At 38.8% G+C, this 22899-nt stretch overlaps 1 protein-coding gene across 20 annotated transcripts in view; it reads right to left on the bottom strand.

Annotated features, from left to right (window-relative positions):
- Positions 1-22899, bottom strand: part of OSBPL9 (oxysterol binding protein like 9) — a 166666-nt gene that overhangs the window by 1946 nt on the left and 141821 nt on the right. For all 20 annotated transcript variants that reach the window (XM_031668562.1, XM_031668563.1, XM_031668557.1 and 17 more), the window contains 10 exons: positions 20939-21098; positions 14405-14517; positions 13866-13984; positions 9603-9688; positions 5147-5318; positions 3853-3937; positions 2485-2595; positions 2157-2220; positions 1903-2043; positions 592-670 (listed from right to left, as the gene is read on the bottom strand). In XM_031668562.1, coding sequence (XP_031524422.1) covers positions 592-670; positions 1903-2043; positions 2157-2220; positions 2485-2595; positions 3853-3937; positions 5147-5318; positions 9603-9688; positions 13866-13984; positions 14405-14517; positions 20939-21098 — 1130 coding nt within the window. The remainder of the gene's footprint in view (positions 1-591; positions 671-1902; positions 2044-2156; positions 2221-2484; positions 2596-3852; positions 3938-5146; positions 5319-9602; positions 9689-13865; positions 13985-14404; positions 14518-20938; positions 21099-22899) is intronic.

Raw genomic sequence — 22899 nt, 5'->3', positions numbered from 1 at the left:
ACCTAATGTTAGGCGCACTGTAGTGCTTTTGACATTTCAAATTCTCTAGGTCCGAAATGCAGTTCACTGGCTCCTCCTGTTGATTTCATACCATCTTTCCTCTTTATTTAAGAACACTGCGTGGGTAGTAGTACAGACTGCAAGTTCCTTGAAGGAAAGGACTATCTTAACTCATTTTGCTATCTCTGGTGCTAGGCAGTCAGTAAATTTTATTATACAAAATCTTAAGTTGTGTATGAAAATCACAGATTAGTGCTTCATTTTATAAACATACCCCACATACTTAACATTTACTGGGTTCTTACTATGTGCCAGGCATTGTTTCACATATATTATTCTCAAGTGATTTGAGAGCAGAGAGAAAAGTAAAAATGATTATAATTACCTATTCTGCTGGGAGAAGGTGAGGGAAGGAAAGAAAAAGCTTGCCCTGAAGAGATGACATACATTGGAGCTGTCCTAAAGTCCCAGCTCTAATGTACTGTAGAAGGAAGAGCATTATGAAGGAAGTGCTAATGAAGGAAGCCAGAAAAAAGGGATAAAGTACAATCTAATGTAGCCTAAAACAAGTGGCAAAATAGAGGATCTTACCCCTGTTGCATATTTTGCATACATCACACCATTCCATTCCCCTTCAATTGAGCAAAAAGACTTCTTGTCATTTGGAGAACTGAACAGAAAAGGAAATACTTGTGTTAGTCTCAAGCTGAAAAGTATTCTACCAAAGAATCTGCTCAGTGTGGCCCAACTACGGAGTAGAGCACAGAAGAGCAACTGCGAAGTTTTTGACGAAAGCATCTTAACAGAACTGGACTCCCCAGGGCTAACTATAAGAATGAGGGCCTTCAGCAAGATGCTTATGAACTTGAGCTCCCAAGAACAGTGGGTTTGGGCAAGAACGTCCTATTCTGGGTGCAAGGACCGTAATAGACTTGGCAAATTCCCTATCCTCAAGCTGTCCACAGCCTAGTGGAGACACATATCACCACTGAGATTCTACGTGGTAAGTGCTGTGGTGAGCTTACATGGGCACTGGGGGTCAGGGAAGGCTTTGCTTAAGAATATAATGCTGGAGACCAGGCTTTCATCCTCAGGTTGAAAAGAACCTCTGTGCCAAATGGTGTGAATACTTTCCCTGAGCAAGGATCCATTCTGCAAAAGCCATAACAGACCTCTACTTGGACACACAAGTATGGAATGTGAGAAGATAAGCAACACAGCAAAGGCCTGGTTAGGAAGGGCAAGGCATAAACAAGATTGAAAGAGGCCAGAAAAGGGGGAAATGAACAGGGCAGAGGGAGGAGAGCTGCTATCAATGCCTGAAACTTTCTTTCCCACTGTCCCCTTCCCCCCAGTTAAGGGTTCCAGAGTCAGAGAAAGTCATGGTGCCCTCACTGTAGACCTTCCACTGACTGGCACAGCCATCCGCATCTGACCCGAGAGTATCAAATGGAAGCAAGCCAGATGCCTGCAAAATGTGATGGTTACTATTTTTCCCCAGCAAAGGCACAGAAAAAGGGGTAGCTGTAAGGACTTGGAGGCAATGCTGCGGGGGTCACAAAGTCTGCTGTAAGGACCAGCTCATCGTTCAATCTGGCAAGAATAAATTAGCGATCCATAATCTGGTTTAGCTAGGCAACCTAGGAAGGCCTCTTTTGGTTCAACATTGCAAGTCAGGTTCTTAGGAAGGAAACCTATCAATGACCTTTGACTGCTCTGAATATATGTTTTAGGTCTTCTTCTGATACCGGATTTTAGCAAAAGACATGACACATAAAATGTGAAACAGGCTTACAAAGACAGAACCATTCTTTCACACTCCTAATCCAGAAGCTATAGTTCAAGACAAAAGGCAATTATTTCAGAAAAGCATAAGAGTTCTAAGGCAGAAAAAATACCTACAAAATCTCAGCAGTAATTCTGTGCTTCTTGCCCCCATAGAAGGGTTTAGTGTGGAAGATGATATTTGCACTATAGCCTGTTTTGGAACAATTAATATTGCATTCTCCTCCTAATTCCACCCAGGGCACTGTGAGGATAGACCTGCAAAATCAAAATTTTTAGGTAAGGTTGACAGTTAAGAGGAAGAGGCGGAAGGGGCATGTTTCAAGGAACAGCAGAGTCTACTGCTGATGACAGGAAATGAGCACACTTGCCTTCCATAGCCATTGGGGAATGTGAGAATGTAATGTTCATCATAGTCTAGACACGAGACACAGCCTGTGGAGAGAAGGGACAGAATCTCTGATGAGTAGTGCCAAGTGGCCACAAGGCTTTCTTGTCAAGTTGATGGATACTCCATTCAATTTAGGGATAACCTCTCTAGCTCCCCACCCTTGCTCTCACCCCCAATACCAATGCTTAGATGCTAACAATGACATCTAGTCTAGCCATTTTCTTTTACTAGACAAGTGTCCATCACACATTAGAATGACATAAAATTCTCCTATAACACTGTAGTCCACCCAGTACCAACACACTTACCCTGCCCTATGTTGTGCACCCCAATTGACATCCCAAGGAATTTTGATTTGGTCCAGATATGAGCATTGAATTGTATCTTCTTGTTAAAACACTCAGCATAAAAGGCTGAAACTGAATAGAAATTTTCAGTTAGTACATTATATACCTACAGCCACCTCTCCAAAATTACATAACCTAGGGAAATAACTGGCTTCATGGGGAAATCCTTTACCCTTCAAACAGCCTCCAATTAGGCCAGGAGGTACCTACCTGCCTTTTATACCCTTTTCCCCAATGCAAGCATTCATTCAGAGACATGTGGACAGGGTCATCCCTGAAATGATGCTGTGGCCAACCCAGGAAGCCTAAAACCAAAAGGGCTATCTGTTCTGGTCTGCAAGTATGCCCAGGCTCCAGCCCCAACCTAGGCCCATCCAGTGTTTCCAGTTTTAATACTGCACTAAACAAACAAGATGTTGAGGGTATGTACAGTTGACCCTCCATATCCATGAGTTTTGTACCCACAGATTCAGCCAACTGTGAGTCTAAAATATACAGAGGCTGTGCTCAGTGGCTAATGCCTGCAATCCCAGTACTTTGGGAGGCCAAGACGGGAGGATCACTTGAGGCCAGGAATTTGAGACCAGCCTGGGCAACAGAGTGATACATTGACTCTAAAAAATAAAAATAAAAAAATTAGTTGGGTGTGGTGGCACACGTCCATAGTTCCAGCTAATTGGGAGGCTGAGGTGGGAGGATCATTTGAGCCCAGGAAGCTGCAGTGAGCTATGATTGTGCCACTGCACTCCACCCTGGGGGACAGAGCAAGACCCTGTCTAGAAAAAATAATAAAATACAAAATAAAAATAATACAAATAAACACTGAAATAACTATTTACGTAGCATTTACACTGTATTAGGCATTACAAGTAATCTAGAGATGACCCAAGTATACAGGAGGGTGTGCATAGGTTATATGAATATAAAAGACACCATTTTATGTAAGACACTTGAGCACCCTCGGTTTTGGTATCTGCAGTATGCCAGGAATACACTGTGTAGAAACTACGTATCACTTATATAAACTGTCTCACAGTTGCTGAAGTCTCTACAGCACAAATTACTATATATAAGATGACTCTGGAAGCATTAAAAGTTGGTTTCCTAAATTCCTTCTTTTTATACATACCTAATTTGTGAAGCTCAGAGTCTGGAGCTTACAAAAGGAAAAGATATGAGGAACCAATCAACTTGAGTTTCCACTTCAGGGAATAGGAAACACACAGCTAGTCACACAACTAACAGTAACCTCAGCTATGGAGCTTTTAATGACCCTCTTTAGACAGAACAGTTGGAGAGCAGAGGTTGCAGAGGAGCTCTGTGACTTACTGGGTGGATGATGGGAAACCTGCTCAGCCACGAATGTTACACTGTTTTTGGAAACCCAGGGAACTGGTCCTTCTGAAACTAGTTCCTGCAAGCAAATATAACATAATTTTCTTTTGATGAGAAAACACAAATGACATTTCAGAGAATCTGATAATTGGGGTCTCTGCTTGCTCTACACACACCAAGCACCCTATATTTCTATTGCAGAACTTAATTCAATATTTTAATTGCTTTGTGTCAGTCTCCCTGACTAGACTAAGACATTCTTAAAGGCAAGGATCATGTGCCTCACTCAGGGCTGACAAGAGTAGGCACTTATCAATGCCTGCCAAATGAGTAAGAACAGACACATGCTTGTCTGTCTTCAGTATGGACTATATATAATGTGTCACTTGGAAAGGGAAACATATGGAGAACCATGTTTACTGACAGATTATTATGTGTCAGGTGCTGTGGGCTATGGTTTTGTTTTTTTCACTTCTAAAAGCCTTTTTACATGCATTTGAGTCTTCCTTGCTGGTCATTTTCTTCAACCACTAAATTTGTTGGAGCCTCAGTTCTGGGTTACCTACTTCTGTAGCTATGCTGTCTTCCTAAATAATTTTATCCAATCCTAGAGCTTTAAAATGTCATCTAACTACACTATAATCTTTGAAAGCCCCATCTCCATCTCAGACCTCTCCCTAAACTCCACACTCTTAAATTCCAACTCCCTTCTTGGCAGCTTCACAGACCTCTAAAACTTTATATTTTATATTAGATTTTGATTTTTCCCTCCCCAAATCCAATCTTTTCCTTATCAGTAAATGACACTGCCACTGCTTAAGTCCACACACAAGGATTCATCTCTGATGTCTCCTTTCCCTTACCCCCCCCCAATCCATCAATCACTTCTACCTCCACAATAAAGCTTGAATCACCATGTCTCTCTTGGAATAATGTCAAAGCCTCCACAATGGTCTCCATGCTTCTATATTTGTCCCTTCTCAACTTACTTTTCACAAAATCATTCTAATGATCTTCTCAAAACAAAAATGAGATCCTGAAAAACCATAAAATTATATTATGGCCCACAAGACCTTGCAAGATCTGATTTCTACATCCCCATCCTCATCTCATCCTACTCTTTTCCCTCCTTCTCACTACATTCAAACTACGCTGCTCTAACAACAATTTCTTCTATGGGTGGTGACCATCTTTTGATCATTGCTTTCATCATTATCATCTGCCCCTAAATAAAATCTTGAATCAGTATACAATTAAGATAATTTAAAAATGTCAATGCAGAACTCACAGTGTTCTCTTCAGTATCATTTGGTAATGTCCAATGACACTGAAAAATCTCGCCCAAAATGGGATTGTATGGCTTTTTGGCAACTGATCCTTTCCTTCCTGCATGAAAGGCTGAGAGGTACCATTTCACAACCTGAACCATTCGATCCTTGGGATCCTTCTGGTCACTAATGCTGCAATGGAGAAAGACAAAATTTAACATCCTGCTTTTTGATAGAAGACAAGATGATATAACAACCCCCAGCATGGTCCACCTAAGTCCGACTGAGAGGACTGAGGACCTAGGACCAGGAGTTAGCTTAAAGTTTCGTTTTAAAATTGAGGTATAATATATATATAATTAAATGCATTGGTCTTAGTGGTTTTTTTTAACTTTTTAAAAAAATTTCAACAGGTTTTTGGAGGACAGGTGGTGTGTTTGGTTACATGGATAACTTCTTTAGTGGTGATTTCTGAGATTTTGGTGCACCCATCACCCGAGCAGTACACACTATTTCCAATGTGTAGTCTTTTATCCTTCACACCCCTTCCACCCTTCCCCTTGAAACCCCAAAGTCCACTGTATCATTCTTTTTTTTTTTTTTTTTTTTTTTTTTGAGATGGAGTCTCACTCTGTCGCCCAGCCTGGAGTGCAGTGGCGTGATCTCGGCTCACTGCAACCTCTGCCTCCCAGGTTCAAGCAATTCTCTGCCTCAGCTTCCCGAGTAGCTGGGATTACAGGTGCTCGCCATCAGCTTGGTTTTTCATTCCTGAGTTTCTTCACTTAGAATAATGGTTTCCAGCTCTATCTAGGTTGCTGTGAATGCCACTATTTCATTCCTTTTTATGGCTGAGTAGCATTCCATGTATATATATGCCACATTTTCTTTATTTGCTTGTTGACTGATGGGCCTTTGGGCTAGTTCCATATTTTTGCAATTGCAAATTGTGCTGCTATAAACATGTGTGTGCAAGTGTCTTTTTCATATAATGACTTCTTTTCCTCTGATACCCAGGAGTGGGACTGATTAATCTAATGGTGGATCTACTTTCAGTTCTTTAAGGCATCGCCATTCTATTTTCCATAATGGTTATAGTAGTTTACATTCGCACCAGCAGTGTAAAAGTGTCCCCTTTTCACCATATCCACATCACATCTATTATTTTTTGATTTTTTGAATATGGCCATTTTTGCAGGAGTAAGGTGGTATTAATAGCATTGTGGTTTTGATTTGCATTTCCCTGATAATTAGTGATGTTGAGCATTTTTTCATGTTTGTTGGCCACGTTTTGTTTTTTTTTTTGAGACGGAGTCTCGCTCTGTCACCCAGGCTGGAGTGCAGTGGCGCGATCTCAGCTCATTGTAAGCTCTGCCTCCCAGGTTCACGCCATTCTTCTGCCTCAGCCTCCCCAGTAGCTGGGACTACAGGCATCCACCACCACGCCCAGCTAATTTTTTTGTTTTCTAGTAGCGACAGGGTTTCACTGTGTTAGCCAGGCTAGTCTCGATGTCCTGACCTCGTGATCTGCCCACCTCAGCCTCCCAAAGTGCTGGGATTACAGGTGTAAGCCACCACGCCCAGTCAACCATTTGTCTTATTATCATCATCTTCTTTTGATAATTGTCTATTCATGTCCTTAGCCCACTTTTTGATGGGACTGTTTTTATTTTTCCTTGCTGATCCATTTGAGTTCCTTGTAGATTCTGGGTATTAGTCCTTTGCCGGACGCACAGTTTGCAAATATTTTCTCCTACTCTCTGGGTTGTCTGTTTACTCTGTTATTTCTTTTGCTGCGCAGAAACTTTTTAATTTGACTAAGTTCCATCTATTTATCTCTGTTGCATTCACTTTTGGATTATCGGTCATGAAGTCTTTGCCTAGGCCAATGTCCAGAAGAGTTTTTCCCATGTTATCTTCCAGAATTTTTATGGTTTTAGGTCTTAGATTTAAGTCTCCGATATATGTTGAGTTGATTTTTGTATAAGGTAGGTGAGTGATGTGGATCCAATTTCATTCTTCCACATGTGGCTTGCCAGTTATCCCAGCACCATTTGTTGAGAAGAGTGTCCTTTTCCCACTTCATGTTTTTGTTTGCTTTGTCAAAGACAATTGGCTGTATTTCGCTTTATTTCTGGGTTCTCTATTTTGTTCCATTGGTCTATGTGCCTTGGTCTTAGTGTTTTGCTTGAGGAGTTGACAAATGTATATATCTTTTAATTAATCATCACTTAATCAAAAAACAGAATATTTCCATTAATCCGGAAAGTTTCCATATCTCCCTTTCCAAACAATCGCCACATCTTACTTACCCCGAGGCAAACACTGCTTCTGGTTTCTAGTATCATAGATTAAGTCCATGTAAGTGCATTGCTTAATTGTCAAATAATTGGAGATTTTCTCTATGTTATCAATTACTAATTTAATTCATGGGTGTAGAATATACACCTTGTATGATTCCAATTATTTTAAATTTATTGACTTCCCTGTATATGTTCTATCTTGATGAACATTTCACATGCACCTAGAAAAGACTATGTGTTATACAATTGTTAGGCAGTGTTTGGAAAGGCCAATTGGGTCAAGTTGATTTGATAATGCAGTTTAAATCTTCTATAGCCTTCCTGATTTTTTGGGAGGGGCAGGGAGGTGGTGAAGGCAGAGGCTACTTGCTTCATCAGACACTGAGGGATGAATTTGTGGACTTGGCTATTTCTCTTTTTAGTCAATTTTTGTTGCTGCATGTATTTTAAAGCTGTGTTATCAGGTACATATATATTTAGTAGTATTATTTATTCTTGATAAATAGATGCTTTTATCATTACAAAATATTCCTATTTGTCTCTAATATTTCTTGTCTTAAAAGTTTCCTTTGATACTTACACAGCTACACCAGTTTTGCTATGCTTAGTGTTTTGCATAGATATCACTGTCCATCCTTTTACTTTTAACCAGCATCTTTAAAGTTTCTCTCCTGAAAATATCATATAGATAAATCCTGCTTTTTAAATCCAGTCTGACATTAAATGGAATGTGTATTCTATTTACATTTAGTATAACTGTTGATATAGTTGGGATTAACTCTACCATCTTGGTAGGTTTTCTACATGTCCCCCTTGTTCCCTGTTCTATTATTTCTCCTTTCTTAGAATTAATGGAGTATTTGTACGATTCCGTTTAATCTATTGGCTTTTGAACTGTACTTTTTTTTTTTTTTTAAAGACAGTGTCTTGCTCTGTCACCCAAGCTGTAATGGTGTGATTATAGCTCACTGCAGCCTCAAATTCCTGGGACTGCATGACCCTCCTTGTCTTAGCCTCCCAAGTAGCTGGAACTAGAGGTGCACACCACCATGCCTGGCTTATTATTATTATTATTAAAAAAATTTTTTTTTTGTAGGGACAGGGTTGTGCTATGTTGCCAAGGCTGGTCTCAAACTCCTAGCTTCAAGCAATCCTTCTACTTTGGCCTCTCAAAGTGCTGGGATTACAGGCATGAGCCACTGTACTTGGCTTGTAAATAGTTCTGGGGGCCTCAGAATTTAAATTCTCACACATAAAAACTACCCTTAAATCTCAAATCTATACCCAATGAACAACTGGTATGTTCCATTTTTACTTACACATGTTACTAATAAATGCTTAAATTTTACTTCTTAAATTATCTGTTAAACAGTGCCATATTTATTTAAATTTCTGCCTTTTGGGAATTGGTTATTCTTTTAAATGTTCATCAAGAAAAAAATATATATATCAATGTCAGCCAATGTATCCACCCAGCAAGACACTTCAGTGATATGTATCTGGCTTCAGTAAACCACAGTCTGAGACTAAGGAATGCAGAGAAGACGAACTAACAACATTCCCTATTACAAAAAAATTTCCTGCTACCAGAGAAAGGCAATGTGAACTCACCTCCTTGTAAATCAATTTCACCTTTACATTACTTCTATCTCATACATATATGCATATATAATATTGCAAACTTTATATTTAAAATGTATAAATCATCTATAACTTGGATGCTATATTGTAAGCTCGAGGGCAGGTACTGACTTTTCCTTTCTCCAACTCATAAGAAAGTGCATAGCAAACAACGGGTGCTTTAGAAAGGTTTGCTGAACTCAGAAAATTAAACTTCATTAAGATACAGTACAAATAATTTGACAGTGATTGCCAGTGCCTGGATTAAATACACTTATACCATTGGCCTTGTAAATATTGGCTACCTATTAATGGGCTCTTGATAATTTTTTAAAGTGTTAAACTTGGTTGCCTAACAACATCACCACCATATAACTTAAGCAAACAGATAGGCATCCAGTGTAAACACATTATTCAATACCACAGAATACCCAGAAATGTTTGAAAGGTGACAAGGAATCAATCTATCCTGCAAAAAAAAAAAAAAAAAAAAGAAGGCAGAAAGCTGCTGAGTAACATCTGTAAAAGTTGGAAACTACCATGTACAGTCAAATACCTCACAAACAGGTCCGGATGTGCAAAAAAGTCTGCATACATTTCTAAAAGAGATCTTCTTTCAAGAATAAACGTTGGAAGAACTACCTGAAAAACATACACATTTGACCCTTGAAGATCAAATTTCTCTTCAGATAAACAGATTAAAAAAAAAAAAAAAGAAAACAAAACAAACCACCACCTCATTCAAATCATGGTAACATCCACCACATATTGCCCAGGCATGCTCCAAAAACTTATTCTCAACCTGTCAGATTCAGAAATGACCATTAAACTGCCCAGCAGATCAAAAACAGAGAAGGGGTTTTGAATGTTCAAATGTCACTTCCTCTGTGCAACTTCCTTTTTCTCCCTAAGTATAGTAACAGCAACAAACTACTCAGCAAACTCACTCAGAGGAATCCTTTGATGCCTCCTATCTGCTGGACATTACATATACATTATTTTATTATTTGTATATTACATACACATTATCTCACAGTAGCCCTATGATGAAGAAATTATTAGCCCAATGATGAACAAATCATTACAGTGAAGAAATATGAAGCTCAGAGGGTGAGAGATTTTCTCATTGTCCTATTATTAATGTGGAATTCAAAATCGGATCTGAGTTTGGGGTGTGTGTGCACTTTCCTCTCTACTGCTGTTGCTCTATCATCATTAGACAAGTGTATAGGAAATATATGATGAGCACCTACAATCCAAGATTTAAGTTTTTATTCACACTTGTGCTGTCACTACTATTTACACAGTAAGACACTTTTAAATGAGCAGTTAAAGGAATAAACAAAAGGAAGAAGAGAATACAGACTGGGAACTGACAAACTGGAATACGGGAAGACATGAGAAAGATGAGGATTAACCAATAAAAAAAGAGAAGAATTTCATTAGAGAATGGGAATGGAAGAAGAGTTTTTGAAATGAGTATCAGATTATCAATTACTCATTACGAAGTAGAACACCCCAGAGTGAGCAAAAATTTCTTTACATTTAGTAGTAACTACATATCCACCACATTCAAGGTCCTGTGTTAAAAGCTATGGTGGAGGCTGGGCACAGTGGCTTGTGTCTATAATCCCAGCACTTTGGGAGGCTAATGTGGGTGGATCACCTGAAGTCAGGAGTCTGAGACCAGCCTGGCCAACACAGTGAAACCCCATCTCTACTAAAAATACAAAAATTAGCTGAGTGTGGTGGTGCACGCCTGTAGTCCCAGCTACTTGGGAGGCTGAGGCAGGAGAATCGCTTGAACCCAGGAGGCGGAGGTTGCTGTAAGCCAAGATTGCACCACTATACGCTAGCCTTGGTGACAGAGCAAGACTCCGTCTCTAAATAAATAAATAAATAAGTAGCACTCCAGCCTGGGCAACAGAGCAAGACTCCGTCTCTAAATAAATAAATAAATGCAAGCAAGCTATGGTGGAGACAAAGGTTAAGTATGAGAGAATAACAATAGCATTTAAACTGTAGGTGGAATGTGACAAACATCATACAAGAAATATCCTAAGCACTTTGGAAGTTCAGTTCAAGGAAAGATCATGTTCTGTTTGGGGGACCAGAATTAGGGCAGAGCTGGGAAACAATTTATTGAGGTGGCACTAGAGAATAAAGCCTAGAGAAGAGGAAGGCTGTGATAAAAGAACAAGACATGGAGACGAGAGAAGAAAAAAAAAAAAAGACAAGGAAAGGCTAGGAAAAGGGGTGTGACAGGGATTCATCAGTGAACCAGTGTGGCTGGACATATAATGAAAATATAAAGTGGGCTGAGGAACACAAGCTTGGAAAGGGACACTAAGACTCTAACACTTAGAATCTCTATTATCAGACTCTCAGCATTTAAATTTTAGGTAAACATTTTTCTTCCACAGAACACGTAAATTCATAATCCAAATAGGGTTAGATTAGCAGGTAAGCTTATATGCTGACTTAGTACAATTTCTTACCACTTTAGATAACACAGAAATTATAAACCACCGAGTAAAAATGCTGAAGAAGAAAACGGGTAAATACCTTCAATGTATAAACAGCTCTTACAACTCAAGATGAAGATCACTACTCCAGGAGATAAATGGACAAAGGGACTGAACAGCCAAAAAACATTTTTAAAAAGTTTAATTTCACATGTAATTGAAGAAAACATAAATATTTTTTTCTTCTACTTAGGATTTTTCTGAGAACTCTTATTTAACAGATTTTCTTCAATATTTGTAGTGCTATACTGATAAATGCTATTAAGTCAAACTGCTGTAACAGTGATGAAGAGAGCTGGGTTTAGTTGTCTTCAACCTGGGTTCAAGCACTTGTTTAGCCTCTTCTTAGCTGTGAGGAAGCCCTGAAAAATTAACTCAGTTTCTCTAAGTACCTGAAAAGGAAGATAATTACATGTGCTGCTTATATGTTAGGATTGTTTTAAAGACTAAGTGAGGTTAAATGGGATGTAACTGTGTAGTATTTTTTAAAACTACAACGTATTTGGAAAACAAACTCTTTTCAGAAAGTATCTGAAGTGAGAAAACATTCTTATAAAAGACATAAACTTAAGGCATTATTGTAATAATACTTTGGAATGCATAAAAGGAACCAAGATTTCAGAATCTGTTGGCAATCACAGCCATTTGTGCCAATACAAATTTTGAAAATGACTTATTTTAAACACATTCAGCAAAAAATAATTATGATAATAGTCATAAAATAAACTTTTAGCAGCTATGGACTCAAATATGGATTATTTGGCAGAGAAAATTATGTGAGGCAAGAATTACAAACTTGATTGTGGCAAACACATCCGGTTGCCTCTCCACATCCATGCTTCACCCCCAAGAACTCTGATTCAGTTCAGGTTCAGCTATGGGCTGCCATGGCCCTCTCCCACGTCTCAAGGGGTGAATGTAGATTCATTTAAACCAATCATTTAACCTCCCCCTTGCCAGTGGCAGGTTTAGGCATGAGCATATGCCTGATACTGGCCAATGAGATTCAACAGGAAGCTTAACGAGCCGCTTCTGGAAAAGAATGTCCTTCCTAACAACAACAACAACAACAAAAAGGCAGCAGCTGTGCAATCTAATGATTACTGAAGCAATTCTGGGGACAAACTCCTGCAAATATTCTTCTGCCTAGAACATTCCTAGTAAGTGTGCTGGGCTCCAAAATAAATGTTGTCCTTGTGTTTCTGTTCTCACTTAGATTAGGGGTAAAAGGTTTTATTATAGACACTTATTTGAAGGTATTATGAATTAGTCTTTTTCTTAATGGCCCTCTAAATCCAAAACAAAAAGGAGTTCACTACTGACGAAGACTATAGCACTGGAGTTGATTTCGCCCTAACAAAAGTGAGACCCCTAAATTTAATCAACTCCCAAAGCTCGGCAGAACAATAATAAATATGAAAGCTACTAAAGTTCAAGCCTTCAAGACAAAGGCGGTAGTGGAAAGATTACAGGTTTTAAAATCATGGAGCAGATTAGAATCTCAGTCTGCCACTTAATATGACTTAACATGACTCAGCCACATTATTTAACCTCTGAGTTTTAGTTTCCTGATGAAATGAAGTTAACAGTAACGCCTACTCTGCGGAACTGTGGTGAGAATTAAGTGAAAGGAGGGGATTTCTGGCACAGTGGCAGGAATATACAAAGGTAACCATATACCAGTCTCCTAATTCAAGCGTGCATTCTATTGAGAACTCCAAGTTTAAAATCAAAGTCAAATCCAGACTATGGTAATTGTGCATGACTCAGTATGTGTCATTTTGCATGCCTGTAATCCCAGCTACCAAGGAGACTGAGGCAGGAGAATCGCTTGAACCTGGGAGATGGAGGTCACAAATATGTCACAATTTTACATTCACAATCTCTTCCAATCCTTACAACCCTCTGAAACAGGTTACTATGTGTCCAATTTGCATAGAGAATCCTGAAGTCCACAGAGGAAGAAACAGAAGAAGAAACTCACTGAAGCCCGTGCATGGTTTGCTAATAGTAGAGGTAGAACGAAAACACAGATCCTCTGACCCTAAGATTAGAACTCTACCAAGTCTTAATCCATAGAACTCACACACACTGTTCTCTATGAAATTATCCTAGCTTGACTTATTTCATCATTTATAAAATTTTGTTTACTTATCCACATGTATATTAAATCACAAGAAGACACAAGTATAAACAAAAATTATGTCATTTTACTACATTTGCAGGCACACTCACCACACAATCACTGAGAATCCATACATACTCATACAGACTTACAGCAAATTTGGTCTTACCTTAGTAAGATCCATTCCAAGCCTAACCTGTGACAAAAGATGCATGATAACACTTTTGTGCTCCTCCACAGACCCTGCCTCTGCATCATCATCTCTGTCATCATGTGAATCGAAAAGGTCTAAAATAAAGCACATCTTATTAGAATGGTGCTAAATTGGGCCAATCTGTGCTGATACTAGAATTACAATTTTTTTTTTTTTTGAGATGGGGTCTCACTCTGTCGCCCAGACTGGAGTGCAATGGCATGATCTCGGCTCACTGCAAACCTCCATCTCCCAGGTTCAAGCGATTCTCCTGCCTCAGCCTCCTTGGTAGCTGGGATTACAGGCACGCGCCACTACACCCAGCTAATTTTTTGTATATTTTGAGTAAAGACAGGGTTTCACCATGTTGGTCAGGCTGGTCTTGAACTCCAGACCTCAAGTGATCCGCCCACCTCGGTCTCCCAAAGTGCTGGGATTATAGACATGAGCCACCACGCCCGGCTACAAATATTTTTAAAGAAAAAAGAAGTTAAATTATCAAAGGTCACACTCACCAGCATCACTTGTTCCATTGGACATGGAAGAATTAAGTGATTCCGTGGTATCTGGGCGTTTCAGACTATTTCCCGAGCTGCTGTGTGTCAGGACCGAGGCAGATCCAGAAGAACTAAAAAAACATTAATCACCTTATTTAAGCTAAAGAAAGCAATTTAGAATCATAGTAAGCTAGACTCTTACAGTTAACTGGTTACATGCATGCATATATACGCTTTCAAATTCTCTTGATGACAAGGTCTCGTCTTATCCTTTATGCATAGGACATGCTCAACAAAGCCATGTTGATAGTCAAGACCCAGAGGTCATCAAAAATTAGTGAGATCTTTGCCTCTGCATTTAAGTTTAAAACTACAGTTCATTTTCTGATTTTGTTACTGGATATAAATCTAAATGTGTCACAATTCTTGGCAACAATTCGAGAAACTCAAAAACGGCAAGTCTCAGAAATATGCCTTGTCTTTATGTTTGAGATCCTTTGATAAAGGCCCACATTGGTATTAACATTCTTCCTAATCATTAAAAAATTGTACTTGAAATTAGAAAATAAAAAAGCATCTTATTTATGCAAGTAAATTTATGCTAACTGGCTTTTATGAGCCAGTTAACAGGTCTAAAGAAAGACTGTTCTATTATTAATAGATTATCATACCTGTGATCATATTTTACCCACGGGAGTAAGAGAGTGTGTGTGTGTGTGTTTGTGTGTGTGCGCGCACATATTTATATTTTTGTTAAGAGATAAGGTCTCCCTATGTTGCCCAGGATGGACATGAACTCCTGACCTCAAGTGATCTTCCCACCTCAGCCACCCAAGTCACTGGGTTTACAGGTGTGAGCCACCACACCCAGTTGGTATTTGTATATAAATAAAGGGAAAATAAAAAAGGCACATAATTTACTTATTAAATGTAAAAATTGAAATCAAATTTCTCACACTTTAGATATTTATAAAACAGTACACATATAACAGTCGTATCACAACTCTACAGGTGTGAAAGCATATTATGTATTCTAATCTAATCATAGTTTGCCCTTGTTACCTTCCTTTTTTTTAAATTAATAAACTTTATTTTTAGAGCAGTTTTAGGTTCACGGCAAAACTGAACAGAAAGTACAGACAGCATGCATATACTCCCTGTCCCTACACATGCAAACCTCCCTCACGATCAACATCCCATACCAGAGAGGTATATTTCTTACAACCAATGAGCCTACATTGACACATCATTATCACTCAAAGTCTACAGTTTATATTAGGGTTCACTCTTGGAGTTGCCTGTTCTGTGGGTTTTGATAAATATATGACAACATGTATCCATCACTGTATCACACAGAATAATTTCACTGCTCTAAAAATCCTCTGGGCTCTGCCTGTATTAGAACGCTAGAATATTAGGATATTCTAAAATTAGAATATATTATGTATTCTAATTTGTCCTGGTTACTTACCTATTTTTCAAAATTCCTTGAGTAACTAAGTATTACTTCTTTGATAATTTAGTAGTATAGATCACAAGGTACTATGACTAATGTCCGCCTCACCAGTTTTGAGAGGCAGTGGAAAATATGTCTAAAAGACGTAGGTAAGAGAAATCAAATAATCATTAAATGACAGAACTGGGGTCAAGCATGGTGGCTCACGCCTGTAATTCCAACACTTTGGGAGGCCAAGGCGGGAGGATCACTTGAGCCCAGGAGTTTGAGTCTAGCCTAACATGGTGAGACCCTATCTCTACAAAAAATAAAAAAATTAGGCTGGGTGTGGTGGCTCAGGCTTGTAATCCCAGCACTTTGAAAAGCCAAGGTGGGCAGATCACTTGAGGTGAGGAGTTCAAGACCAGCCTCATTAACATGGTGAAGCCCCATCTCTACTAAAAATACAAAAAATTAGCCGAGCATGGTGGCATGTGTATGTAGTCCCAGCTACTTGGGAGACTGAGAAATGAGAATCGTTTGAACCTGGGAGGTGGAGGTTGCAATGAGCTGAGATCATACCTCTGCACTCCAGCTCCAGCTTGGGCGACAGAGTGAGATTCTGTCTCAAAAAAAGAAAAAAAAAAAAAATAGCTGGGCATGGTGGTGAGTGCATGTGGTTTCAGCTACTGGGGAGTCTGATGGGGGAGGATCACTTGAGTCCATGAGGTTGAGGCTATAGTGAGCTGTGTTTGTGCCAACGCACTCTAGCCTGAGTGATAGAGTGAGACCCTCTGTCTCAAAGAAAAAAAAAAAAAAAAGGCATGAAAGTTATCTTTAAAATGTTTTGTGCCTCTGTGATGTATCTCAAAATAGAGTCAATCTTTTAAATCAATTGACCTAAAAACCCCAAATGCTATAATATATGAATCTTATTTTAGATGCAATTCCAAAGGTCCTATTTATGCTGTGTTTTTTCTCCTTACCCATGGTTAGAAACCATGTCTGGGCCAAGTGAAATACTCAATAAGACTGTAAATGGAAAAAAAATGGGATAAATTTTTAGCCATTTCATAGTTTACTTTGTTCAGAACAAATGATATAAAGAAAACAGTTAAAAACAACATCTATGTATACAGGAAAGTTTTATCTTCAATGGGCTAATTGTCTAGAATTTATGTATAAAATCATAAAGTATGCAAAAACAATTTAAAGCTATGAATTACAATATCAATTTATTGAGTACCTTGTATGTGCCATACACAGTATGTCTATATCTACATTACAACCCTAAAATAAACACAATGATGCTCATAATACACAGATGCTCAGAGGTTCAATGACAGGCCTGAAGTCATACAGCTGGTGAGTAGTGGAGCCATTTCAAACACTTCTGGCTCCAAAGTACATGTTCTTTCCAACATGTACTTTTATCTAATTTATAAATGCGTAAGCTACACTGCTCAGTGACACAGTTACACAGAAGCTATCACTAATATAGGTCTTTGGAAAAAGAACAGTGAAAGGACTTAAGCTTTCAAGTTCTCTTCCTTCAGAAAGAAAAAAACAAACAAAAAATAGTAAAAAGAAATTTGACCTCAGAGTTAGAAAATTAGCAGTAGCAGCTGAAGACCAGCAGGTGTCACAAGCTTGAAAACCTACAGACGCCAGGCAGAGAATATGTGGACAGGACCAAGACATAAGATAATACGGAACTGGGGAGCCAGCATACTCAACCTGAAAGGATCTTAAAGCCTTGTTAAAACAAAACAAAAAACAAGTCAACAGAACACTGTGCTGCCCAAATAAAACATCTTCAGCCTTTACTGGTTTGGGCTTCTAGATTAGGGTATACAAACAAGGAAGAATAAAATTGAGGGAGAAAAGGAACACAGAGTGGGTTAGTTGGACATAAAAACTTAACACTGGACCCGTTCAAAGAGATGTTAATGAACTGTGTGTTTATTATGGGACAGGGTACTGGGAAAGCACAGAAGGAACCTTAACAGCAGGAATAGAAGGAGCCCATGAGCCTGAGCACGACTTTGTAGACCTGCCTATTACAGGTACAACAAGTGTTTTAAATGTTTTGATTTCATAGAAATTTTGGGAGAATCCCTTATACCGGGTTCAGAGAGTGTCTATCAGTGATGTTACCAAGAGCTAACCACATATTATCAAGTTTTTACTGAATATAGTCATATGCTTTTAAAGGATGGATAGATGAGTGATTTATTAGCAAGTGATAGTCAATTGAACTTTGTTTAGAACAACAGCTAATGTATTGTCTTTAGGCTGGGCACAGTGGCTCATGCCTGTGATCCCAGCACTTTGGGAGGCCAAGGCGGGCGGACAGCCTGAGGTCAGGAGTTCGAGACCAGCCTGGCCAACATGGCAAAACCCCGTTTCTACTAAAAGTATAAAAATTAGATCGGCATGGTGGGCACCTGTAATCCCAGCTACTCAGGAGGCTGAGGCAGGAGAACCGCTTGAACCCAGGAGGCGGAGGTTGCAGTGAGCCGAGATCACACCATTGCACTCCAGCCTGGGTTACAAGAGCAAAACTCCGTCTCAAAAAAAAAAAAAAAAAAAAAGGCTGGGTGCAGTGGCTCATGCATGTAATCCCAGCACTTTGGGAGGGTGAGGTGGGCAGATCATGAGGTCAGGAGATCGAGACCATCCTGGCTTACACAGTGAAACCCCGTCTCTACTAAAAATACAAAAATTAGCCAGGCGTGGTGGCGGGCACCTGTAGTCCCAGCTACTCGGGAGGTTGAGGCAAGAGAATGGCGTGAACCCGGGAGGCGGAGCTTGCAGTGAGCTGAGATTGCGCCACTGCACTGCAGCCTGGGTGACAGAGCAAGACCCTGTCTCAAAAAAATAAATACATAAATAAAAACTCTTTAATTCTCTTTTAAATACAATAATGATTGAACCCTTCATAAATTAATAATAACCTGTAATTTTGGAATTTTCTTCCAAATGCTTATTTTCTTTTAATCCCTTTATTATAAAAACGTTTTTCCAAAATTAAATTTCTATTGGCAAACTGCTAATAATGGTTTCTTAATAGTTTATGTTTTAACATTCAAAATGAAGAAAAGTAATCAATATGCTAAACTAAGCTCTTTCTGCTATACTGGTCTTCTTTAGTTGTAGACTTAAACCTCCCTTCCACGTCTTAACCATATATATTCACCTAGACCACATATATTTCACTTTTTCCCACATTCAACAGCTGAACTGATCATAAGTCAAAAAACTTCATGAAGCAATAGTCATCTTCCATATATGTGCTAACATTTTGAGCAGTTATGATACAGTCATAATACAAATGCTATATTTCTCAATTCATGTGCATGCTTAAGAGAACTAGAGTCTTAATGCAACATTTCTTATTTAAAGAAACCAGCATTCAAGGCCTAAGGACTGGCTGAAGGTAATTAGCTTGCAAATTCACATTTAATTATTTCCAAATTTGTACTGTCTTAAAAAGCAAAAACCCTAGCTATAGTAACAGTACCAGCCTCTGAGAAAGCAGAATTAGAAATAATTCCCAACAAAAACTAAGCCAACTATTAATATATCTACAACAAACGCAAGTAAAATGAAAGTATATCAGTAATTCTACTTTTTTTCTTTTTTTATGACGGAGTCTCACTCTTGTCACCCAGGCTGGAATGCAGCAGCCCAATCTCGGCTCACTGCAACCTACACCTCCTGGGTTCAAGCGATTCTCCCATCTCAGCCTCCCGAGTAGCTGGGACAACAGGCATGTGCCACCACACTTGGCTAATTTTTGTATTGTTTTAGAGACAAGGTTTTACCATGTTGCCCAAGCTGGTCTCAAACTCCTGGGCTCAACTGATCCTCCCGCCTCATCCTCCCAGATTGCTGAGATTAGAGGCATAAGCCACCACACCCGGCTCCCGAAACTTCTTTTTGTTGTTGTTTGGAGACAGACTCTCTTGCTCTGTCGTGCAGGCTGGAGTGCAGTGGTGTGATCTCAGCTCACTGCAACCTCTGCTTCCCATGTTCAATCTATTCTCCTGCCTCAGCCTCCTGAGTAGCTGGGATTTATAGGCATGCACCACCATGCCTGGCTTTTTTTTTTTTTGTATTTTTAGTAGAGACAGGGTTTCACCATGTTGGTCAGGCTGGTCTTGAACTCCTGACCTCGTGATCCACCCGCCTCGGCTTCCCAAAGTGCTGGGATTACAGGCATGAGCCACCACACCTGGCCTCCCTGAACGTTTTTAAATAAAATTAGTGCCTTAAAGCCAGCGCAGAGAGACAGATTTGAGGTGGACTTATGTTTCCCTGTAAGTAGACTTGCAATAAAAAGCTTTTCTTTCCTCAAAAACCTGGGACTTAGTCATGGCTTCTAGTGCTATACAGGGCAGCAAGTCCCTTTTGCTCCATAACACTGTAGGAAATAAATTTCTGTTGTTTATAAGCTACCTAAATCACTGTCTTTTGTTATGGCAGCTTAAAGGGACTAAGAAACCATACCACGTATTCCATTAGATTATAAATGTCTGCCTATTCCCCCAAAAGTTCCCTGTGGGCAGGGCCTGGGTCTCTGTAATCTCGTTATCAACCTAGCACGGTGCCTGGCTGATAGGTATTGAATATTTCCACTCTAATTAAAAAAAAAAAAAAAAAAGTAATAGAAACCTCTTATTCGTATAATGCTTCATAGCTTATTCACTCTCATTGGACCCTCTCCTAATGTTTGTACTGCAGAAATGGCCAAGATTCAACTAATAACACTGGCATATTACTAGAGGTGATGCTATTTATTCCATTTGGAGTAACTTAGGATTAAAATCAAAACTCTCACAGAATTGGCTTTGCTCAACAAGCCAACTAAAAACAAGTTGTCCATACAACTATTATATATTAATAAAAAAACTGATATTATATATCAATAAAATAAAAAAAAATCAACATATTGATATACAGATATCAATATATCTATTAAAAAGGTTGCACTTTTAATTTTCCCAAATAATAACTGATGAGGCAAGTCTGTCATTAACACTAGTCTCAAAATCAAATTAGATTTTTAAAAACAAGGAGGATCATTTAAATACATATTCTGTTCATCTACTTACTCTATTAAGCGCTTTGGGGATGAGCCACTTTGATGGAATTCATCGGCATCATAAAATTCATCTTCACTGCTGGAGTAAGAGAACTCTGGGACTGTATTTGGAGACAAGTTCACATGGCTTGGAGAAGTGAGACTGCTACTCGGTGGTGAATGGCCACTGCCTAGGAAGTTAAAAGGGTTTAGAGAAAAATGTTGGTGACAGAGAAGAGACTAGTGAGATGGAGTCAAAGCAGACTTTTCTAAAATCAAGAAAGAGTTTGGTTAAGTTTGTAAAAGCTGCTACACTATTTATAAAGAAAATCAACATTTAAACTCCACACAGAAAATGGCAAATCATGATATAAAATAAGGACACAGCCTTTTAAATTAATGAAACAAAAAGCTATGTCCCCATTCTATAAAGATTATCATTAATACTAGGAAGGGGGCCCTTCTGATTATATGAGTTGTGGAGTTGCAAGTACCACAACAGATACGATTACCAGTGGGATGCCAGGGCTCTTATTTTACACTGCAGATCCAGATACCTAAAAATGCAGCAGTGAGCCGCTGGGAATGCAAAATGCAAAGAATATTAAGACCACATAAACATTAAAATATTGCAGGATATCACATTCCTATCATTCAATATTTTCTGGCAATCACAAGGAAAATGCACACACCATCCAAATTCCTCTCTTTTTTCCACCTAAGTCAGGGGTCAGAGGTGGAGATAAAAATAGAGGGCTACTACGACAAGAATGCAGAAAATGAAAAGATTCAGAAGAACATTTTTCTATTCCTAAACAGTCTAACTAAAGAAATGGAAATTAATGAAGACCCAGAGAAAGAAGACTGCCATCTAATCTCTGAGATGATCATCTGGTACCTTGTCTAGTAGTAAAGCAAGAACAGAAAAGTATCAAACCAGTCAACAAATGGAGTATTAAGATCAATTGAACTTACTGAGCATTTAAGGGCTGTCAGGCAATTTATGCTAATCTACAGATGTCTAGTGAAGACTAAAGTCTATTAAGACACTGATGGCAATTTGAAAGCCAGGGCCACGGTTCTGGAAGAAATTGAAGACAGCAATAAAAACGAATCCAGGCTAGGCACAATGGCTCATGCCTGTAATTCCAGCACTTTGGGAGGACCAGATGGGAGGACTGCTTGAGGCCAGGAGTTCAAGACCAGCCTGGGCAACAAAGTGAGAGCCCCGTCTCTTAAAAAAACAAATAAATAAATTAGCTGGGCATGGTGGCATGTGCCTGTGGTCCCAGCTACACGAGAGATTGGGGCAGGATCACTTGATCTGAGGAGGTTGAGGCTGCAGTGAGTTGTGTTTCTGCTGTTGCAGTCCAGCCTGGGTAAACAGAGTGAGACCTTGTCTCAAAAAAAAAAAAAAAAAAAAAGGATCCAGAGTCACAGATTTTTTGCCCATTCCTGTATCTATGGTTCAATAGTTATGAAAAAGAGCACATGGGTTTGCCACATTTAGTCATCACATTCACAAAGGTATTTTAAAAAGATAACATAAAAAGTTTAACCCCTAAAAGGTAATGCTTATTTTGGAAATTCCAAAGGTAGCTCACCTTATTAGTAAATAACTTTATATTCTTTTTATTACCGAACAGAAAAAATAAGAGAGAAAAGCAGCTTTTTCTTATTGGAATTAAAAAAAAATTGACCAAGAATTGCAAATGATTAAGTAGCATGCAAATATTCCAGGTGATCACACAAGTGAAAATGTTACCTAAGAAGAAAATAAGTTTGAGTGGGAACTGCAAACAAAAGATCTAAGATTTACTTAGGAGAGTAAACATTTTATCTTATTCCTTTATTTCTTTTTTGTATTAGCAAGAAGGGAAAGGAAAGTGGAGAAAATGAAGTTAGGATGAAAAATCAAATAAGATATAAATCACAGAAATTTAATTTTAAAATTTTCTTTTAATCTATCTAAAGTGTTACATTTTTGAAATA

This window comes from Papio anubis, chromosome 1 (genome assembly GCF_008728515.1).
Source record: "Papio anubis isolate 15944 chromosome 1, Panubis1.0, whole genome shotgun sequence".
Lineage (NCBI taxonomy): Eukaryota > Metazoa > Chordata > Mammalia > Primates > Cercopithecidae > Papio > Papio anubis.
This window is presented reverse-complemented; position numbering and strand designations above follow the sequence as displayed.